The sequence below is a fragment of the Gavialis gangeticus genome, unplaced genomic scaffold (genome assembly GCF_001723915.1).
Source record: "Gavialis gangeticus isolate Ggan-Ray unplaced genomic scaffold, GavGan_comp1, whole genome shotgun sequence".
Classification (NCBI taxonomy): domain Eukaryota; kingdom Metazoa; phylum Chordata; order Crocodylia; family Gavialidae; genus Gavialis; species Gavialis gangeticus.
The window spans coordinates 66,925,993-66,934,183 of NW_017728993.1; the positions used below are offsets into that span (position 1 = coordinate 66,925,993).

The following is an 8,191-nucleotide window of genomic DNA, read 5'->3' on the forward strand; positions in this document are numbered from 1 at the left end:
GGGGGGGGGGAGGGGAGGGGAGGGGTCTCTTGCTGCTGATTTGATGACCATGGTGGCAGTGCCAGCTGCCAAGTACCCCCTGAGGCCATTCCAAGTACCCCCAAGGGTACGTGTACCCCTGGTTGAAAACCAACTAGGCCAGGGGTTAGACTATATAGTTGTCTTGATCATGTTTGAAAATGCTGTACTGTGCTGATGCTGGTGTATTCACATTAACTAAGTGCTATATTTAGTTATCTCAGTAAATATAAAAAAGTCACTTTTCATTAGAATATTTGTCATGACAGTATGAGGATTGTAAGCATGGTTGGCACTTATGACACAATTCTGCATCCAGTGCTATGCAACAGTTGTGATCATTGGGTGGTGAGGCAGTCTATTTTACAAGTCACTTTGTTGTGTGGGTGTTTGCAAAGATGGGAAAGCACACTTTTTAGAGAAGATTTGAAATGGAAACACTACCAATTTTAATAGCTTTGTGTCTTTTGATCGCTGATCAGTAAATTTTAAACATGAATCAATTCTGGTGCTTTCTGAGCAGTTAATTGCCCATTGGAATATGTGAAGCATCTCTTAAAACTATTCTAATAAGTGTTTCATTTATTCCATTTCTATATTTTGGGCTAGAGAGCTAATTTCTGGAATGTACCAACCAGGGAATCTAATGCTCTGGTTTTCTTCTGTTGGCATAATGTCTCTTTCTTTCTTTTTTAAAAATATTGAGTAATGTTCCCGTGTGATGTTCTGTGCGTCATAATCCACCTCAGAGGAGACTGCATTTCAGGGGCAAATGAAGTATCCATTCAAGCATCTAATTTTTTGTAAACCATGTTGTGAGTCTTCAGGATGAATAGCATAATAGAAATCCTATTTTTGCAGGAAGCGATATGACAAGGCAGAGTCGGAATATGTAGCAGCAAAGCTGGATCTCCAACGCAAGACTGAGATCAAGGAGCACCTCACTGAGCACCTTTGCACTATCATACAGCAGAATGAACTCCGTAAGGCCAAGAAACTGGAGGAGTTAATGAAGCAGCTTGAGGTGGAGGCAGACGAAGAAAATCTGGAACTTGAGATAGAGGTAGAACGGATGCTGCAACAGCAGGAAACAGAAGCAGTGAGACAGACTGCCCAAGTACAAAGTCCGTCTCAGACTGGTGTAGAAAATGCAGCTCCACATGCTACAGCAAAGGAGAATGAGTGCATGGACCATGAAGCTTCTGGGATAGAACAGTTAACAGTACAGCCTGGAAATTCCTGTAACAACTCCTTTTCAGATATGGACAATCAAAACCAAACAGTGAACACTACCCAAGACAACTCTCCAGCTTGCACTGATACATGACTATTGTATTCACATAGGGTAGCCTGTGATGGATGGTATACCTTACTGCATACTTGCATGCAGTAGGTTATCCTTATGATTCTGTGGTTTCAGTAGTGTGCAGTCCTCTTAAGTTGTCTTCCTTTGTGTATGTCATTATTATTATTATTGTACATATGTTGATGTATGATTATTTGTAGTGGTCTTTTGTCAGTATCCTTCACTTGTGGTTGCTATTTGTCCGAATCATTTCTTGTTCATTAGGCCTGTTTTCCCCAAATATCTTTACTGATGCCGGACTAATCATGGTGCTGTGGGGAAATGTGGTTTATAAAAAGGGAGTACTACGACATTCATAAACATTGTGCAGAGAAGTTGTATACCTACTTGAGAAGCTGTTGGGTCAGATTAGGTTTTATTGCAGATTATGCTCTTTTTCCCTTTGTGGCAATATGATACTTCTTTTCTTTCAATGTGTCAACAAATTGCTTTGACTGTTTTCAACCACTTTGAAACCTAGTTAGGTCCTGAACATCAGTCACCTTCTTTTTGATATCATAGGTGGTAATCTTACAAATTGGTGTAAAACTGGGTATTGGAATGTTATTGAAAATGGCAAAGCTGTCTCTCTAATATTTTTATTGTAACTATCATTTTAAAAAAAAGTAATTATAGTAAAATTCTCAACATCTGGCTTTGTGGGACCTATTTATGAAATTACAGCATCAGTTATAACTTTGCGCAACTTAGTAGATGGTAGAATAAATGAAAGTCATTATAGAAAGAAACACTACACTAGTGGGGCTGATGCTGTTCTAAGTAGTTTTTTAATTACCATTACCATGATAGCTGCCTTAAATTCACAGAAAGCAAATGGGCATTGATACAACACTTTCTGTAATACAAATGCGTTCTGTAATGTTCAGTAGACTAAAGCTAAAGTATTTTCTTGCAGTAAGAATGTGTTGTGAGCCTTTCAATATCTGGCTAATTTGCCTTGTTGGTTTTGGAGGAATTTAAAAAAAAAATATACCAGGTGAGGAAATACACAGGAATAGGAGGACCTCTCCAAGCATCGAGTGCCTGTACATGTGCTCTGATGTGTTCTGATTAGAACATGTCAGACGAGACTCAATTAATAGCATCTGCTGGAGCGTTCTAATTAGAAAGCTGCAGCATGCCACAGTGTCTCACATATTCACTGTCCCGTGCTTCAAAATGGTGGGACACTGAATAAACAAGCTGCTGTGGTGTTTTATTTGCAACTGGTCCTGGGAGCCGCTCTAATTAAAATGCCCCCACCACCCAGAAGCACATGGGTAGGCACCCATTGTGCTTTGCAAATCCAATGACAGTTCTCAGAGCTGCATGTTTTGTGGCAAAGGACAGCCTTTCATTATGGAATTGTGTGTTTCTCTAACGTGATACATCTGGCACACTTCATCGATAGATCACTGGGATAATGTCACACAATACATACATGGACCAGTTGTTTCTGACTTTTAATGATTGAAAACTGTCACTTCATTTTATTAAAAAAATAAATCAGTGCATCTTTTTTGTGATTTATTTGTTTTCAGTTACCATTTTGAATAGACTATTTTTTTCCACAGAAGGTTTGTAAGGCAGAGTTAAATATATTATTTGGCAAACCTCCCTCTGTCTGAAACCAGAACATTAAGGGTGACTGTTCAAAAGGAAAACATCAAAACAAAATCCTTTAGAGCTGCACCCTTTTACCTGTATTCCAACTTACTGCAACCTGGGGCAGTACTGTAAAACATTTTCCTTTTTACAGTGGCCGCAGTAAGTATCTTCCAATGGAGAAACAGGGTTTTAGAGAAGGTCTCCAAGTGCTCTCCCAATTGCTATCAATAACTGTGGTAATTACAAAATGACAGGTTAGCAAATTCAAAAACAGTCTTTGGTCTATCATATGAATTCCTAATGTATATAGGATACTATATGGTAATGCCACACTGCTATAAGAACCCCTCTTACTCTCTTGGAAAGAGTCCTGAAATAAATGAAAATGAGATCTGACTACTCTGAAATTAGGACTGGCCTTACTTATTCATGTCATTATTATGAATTGCCACAGTGATTGTAGGGCACCAGCTGACAAAGTGGAGACCTCAATAAGAGTACTTAAGCACCACATTTATTCCTTTTGTTTGCTGACTCAACAGCAAGATCCTGCATTCCTAAAGCCTTGGGCTACATTATACTTTTTGTAGTTTCAACTGGTTAGATATAGTTTTAAAAAAATCAAAGAAATACCTAGCCATGGTCTTTCCAGTTAACTAAAATAATTTTCTATATAATTCATGGCTGCACCGGATGTTAAAAACCAAAAAAACCCCCCAAAATTTTAATTCAAAATTTAGTTAAAAGCACCAAAAAGCCTCACTGAGGCACTGACATGCAAAGCCAGGTTAAAGTAACATGGTGCTTCCATTAAAGTGTTTTTTGTTTTGTTTTACATCCGCAAGCAACCCATGTTTCTATATTACCAAAGTGAAAACTTTCTAGCAGTAATGTCATGGCTAAGGATCCATCTTCATATGAGGGGAAGGGGGGCATTATTAAAAGTTTCTGATCTTCTTGCTCTAATTTGTTTCTCTACAAGCTACTGTGTTGTATCCCAAGCAAATCAAAAGCCCAGTGAATTGATCTACTCTTCATTATGGTTGTGTTATCCAATCGGGCAGTATAAGCAATACCATCTGACCGATTGGTGTCTAACTATAACAATGTTCATGAATAACGTACGCACATGCTGAACACTCTGAACCTCTGACAAGCTGGAATGTGTCTGAAGATGTCCCTGGAGAACTGTAAGAAACTGATCAGTAGCAAAGTCTGTCAACGACTAACAGTAACAAGGGAGTGCTGTCTCAAAGAAATCTTCAAAAGAACCTAAGCACTAGGAACCCAAGTCCCATTGTTCCCTTCCACAGAACTGAATTATAATCTTGTATTTACCCAAATCCAAGATGACTCTGAATTTAAGATGACATCCTGCCCCCATACCTAGATTCTATACATAATTTGTTACAATTTTCCATGTATAGAATCTAATTAGTGGAAGGTTGTTTTAAATTCATCCCGCCTGCTTCTGTGATGGGGAAAGTAGTGGTGGGCTAGAAGGGCCAGACCTCTGCTCCTTGCTCCCTTGCCACTTGTCTGCCCTGCTGCCTGCCCCCCTGCCACCTGCTCTCCATGCTTGTTCCTGCCCCCTTGGCTCCTTACACCTGACCCCTGCTCCCTGTTTCCCCTCACCCATCTGCTGCTTACCTGCTTTTGCAGCCCTACTCCAGCTACAGGGCAGTCAGCAGCAGTGGTGGCCCTATTCTGGCCATGGAGAAGCAGTGGCAGTTTCCTGGCTGGGTTGGGGTTGTAGGGACCAGAGCCAGAGCAGAAGGGAAGGGGAAGAAGGGACAGCTGGGGTGGAGGAGGAGATGAGCAGGCTGCAGTCTCCCTTGTGCTCCTCCCAAGCTGCACAGGTAGGTTTCCCTTGTCCATGCCCCCTCCCCTGCTAGAGCTATCCTGGTCTGGGGCAGGCATCAGCTCAGCTCTGGCATCAGCCTTGATCCTGAGGCCAAAGCTGGAGCTGAGCTGCTGCCTGCCCCAGGCCAATACTCGAATCCAAAATGAGTCCTCTTTTTTTCCCCCATACAGACTGCGGAGAAAATCCTCATCTTGGATTCAAGTAAATGCCACATATCTAACTGAAACATCTGAAAAATAGGATCCTTGTTGCCCCCTAGACCGGGGCGGGCAATTATTTTGGGCGGAGGGCTGCTTATCCAGTTTTGGCAGGCTGTCGAGGGCCACATAGGTAGCCCCACCCCTTGACAGGTGCCCCACCCCCTGGTCACCATCTTGGGGACCAATGTCCAGGGCCAGCACTGGTGGGCCCCAAAGTGGGTCACAGGCTGGCAGGGGTCTGTGGAGCCGGGCTCGGCTGTACCAGCAGGGAGAGCAGGGAGCTGGCCCAGCTCCATAGAGCCCCTGCCAGCCGGGACACCGCGCTCCTGCCACCCTGCTCTGGGCCCCGCCGGCACTGGCCCTGGGATACCAGTGCAGACCCCATGCTCCTGTTGGCTCCTGCACCTACTCACTCCCAGTGCCCCCAGCCCCACGGTACAGGTGGGGGGCAGCGCACAGCTCAGACCCCCTGCTTGCCAGCAGGGAAGAAGCTGGTGCTGAGTGCAGGGAAAAGCAGCCCTTCCCCTGCTCCATAGGCAGCGCTCCCTGCTGCAGCTGTTCACAGCCCGTGCGGGGCTGTCTGAAGTAGGCACAGGCAGCCCCACATGGGCTGAGCAGGTGGGGTGTGGGGCACAGGGCAGGGATGCTTCCCCCCCCCCCGCCCTCAGCTTTTCCCTGGGCCACTTTTCCCTGGGCTCCTTCCTTCCCTGGGGTCCTCCCATGCCCTTCCTCCTTAGCTGTGGTTCTGGTGTGGGGTGACCATGTGGTCCCAGGCCAGAAGCGCCTGCTGGGGCTTCCAGTTGGTGGGGCGGGGCCAGGGGAGCCCTGCTGTTGTGGAAGCCCGCCGGGCTTCCCCTGGGTCCTACTGCCGTTGGATCCTGTCATTTTTGACAGGAACCAAGGGCAGATAAATATTAATTTTCTAAATGTTTTAGGGGCCCCGTGGACTAGATAGAATGGCCTTGCAGGCCGGATGCAGCCCACGAGCCATATTTTGCTCACCCCTGCCCTAGGCTCAGTTCTGGGGCTCATTACTAGCTCAAGGGAAGAGCGCTGTGCCATCTACTAGATCAGTAATGCCAATTTCTGTAGTACCTGGGCTTCCCCTGCTGGTTCTCTGCCCAAATTCTCACCAGGTCTAGGTATGTTTAGCTTCTACAGTTGCAAACTGAACTGATTTGGCTACAAGCCATAAAGATCTATTAAATACAAATAGACAATCTAGCATTATTTCAATCTCTCTCTACAGGGAAAAACAAAGAGTTAAATTGTTTTGATCTTGTTCATGAAACACTTCTCTGACGTGTGAGAGAAAACACTGCAGTAGTGTCATTTCCACTTTAGCTAACACAGCTTGAGTAAGTTCATAAATATTTTGATGGGTGCCAGTCTTGGACCATTTCAAACTCTCCCCATGCAGGAGTCAAATAGTCCAATCATAATCATAACAATATGTGCATTGGTTAGAAGTGCCAAGAGATGGTCTGGTACAACTTCGAGTGCATTCTTCTTAAAAGAAATGGAGCAATCAAAATCATCAAAGAAAATCTGTTTCTAGCTTCGTAGTATTTATTGCATGCCATAATATCCAGTCTACTGCATGTAGAGCGCCACTGAGGGCCAGGTATGCTTATACAGCATGGCAGCTTAGGAGCGGATCTTTTCAGAAAGATGGGCAACCAAAAGGGAAAGGACCATATGAACTGGTAATGGGTGTGCTGATTTTTCAGTCCATTGCAAAAATTAAAAAGTTTGCATTTAGATGTATGACTATGAAATCTGTTCATCTCAGGGTTTAACACACATTGCAGGGAGAGAGGAAGGTAGATAATTTACAATGATATCGCTTCTTTCATCCCAAAACATTTTATGACTAGAACTGCCTTGATGTGCTACTAATGCAATACCACACTTCTCCATTAGTGCACAAAACAACAGTTTACAGGAAAAAGTGAGTTATACCATCACCCCTGTGCAAAGAAACCAGAAGTGAGAATGTAAGAAAGACGATATAAATCTGCTCTTGACAACCATTTGAGCTATTGTTACTGTACTGAGTCAGGGACGGATGCTCCCTACTGTGGTATCCAGTAAATCCTTGCTGTTGCTGGGTTTCTTTTGGCTTTCTCCTATGCATTTGTTGTAAGATGGTGACCCTACTTGGTGGGGGGAAAGAGGTTTAGCCATCACAAAGCTTCCTGGAGGAGAAATATCAGAGCAAAAAGGGGTTTAACTTGAATGAAGCTTCTTGGGATGGGATTCTTGTTTCATTCCGAGTAGATGAGTAAATATTTATCTAAGTTGCTTAGAGGGCTCTGATTCCTGTAGTCGTCGTCGTCTTCTTTCTACTGTAGTACCCAAGTACCTCACAATTTTTAATGTATATATTCTTCCTTATGAGATGAGGAAACTGTCATTGCTGATTTACCCACTGAGATTTTTAGTTTTCACAGTTGCTAATCTGAGACCTTTCATCAGCACACTCTCCCTGTCTTAATTGTTAGAAATAAAAAACTGTTAGTAAAATATAATTATGTAAATCTTTAACAAGCCCAAGGACAATGATGCTTTGTCTTCACTGGGGGGAAGAAAAAAGTGTGTGTGTGTGTGTGTGTTAAATTGGGTAGTCTAATTCAAATGTTAGCTAACTCATCTTAAATTAGAACTAAAAACAAGCCAAATTGATGAATCGTAACTCAGATTAACAGTTTGAGTTCTATCCCAGGCTACCTACAAGCTGTTGACCCAAGTCAAGAGCTGAGTTGTTTTCACTACTGTTTTAATTCTGCTAATCTAAGTTAAGAGTTTATCTTTTTTGCAGTGACGTTGCATACAGAACTCTATTTCAGCTCCTCAAGGTAAAAGTGGTCACACGTTTATGAATAAAATGCATTTTTACTGAAAAGTCAACCCTTTTTGGAAAGTGAATATTTTTCAGCACTGTCTCAACATTTTGCAAAAACGAGGTGGCAGAGGTAAAGAAATGTTTATTTAAAGTACTGTCAAAATACTTCCTGGGAATCTGGTTTTATGAGGATTTGGGGCGGGGGGAATTTAAAACAAAAATATCTCGAATACTTCAAAATGAAGTTGACTTCTGACTCTGCCCCTACCTTCATCCCACCCCAACATCCATTTGTCCTTAAGTTTCTTGAC

The 8,191-nt window shown here is 43.0% G+C and overlaps 1 protein-coding gene across 1 annotated transcript in view; it reads left to right on the top strand.

Moving 5' to 3' along the window:
- Positions 1 to 2,881, top strand: part of GORAB (golgin, RAB6 interacting) — a 9,716-nt gene extending 6,835 nt beyond the window's left edge. Inside the window, exon 5 of the mRNA XM_019501908.1 lies at positions 880 to 2,881. Coding sequence (XP_019357453.1) covers positions 880 to 1,345 — 466 coding nt within the window. The 3' untranslated portion in view covers positions 1,346 to 2,881. The remainder of the gene's footprint in view (positions 1 to 879) is intronic.
- The last annotated feature ends 5,310 nt before the right edge of the window (positions 2,882 to 8,191 follow it).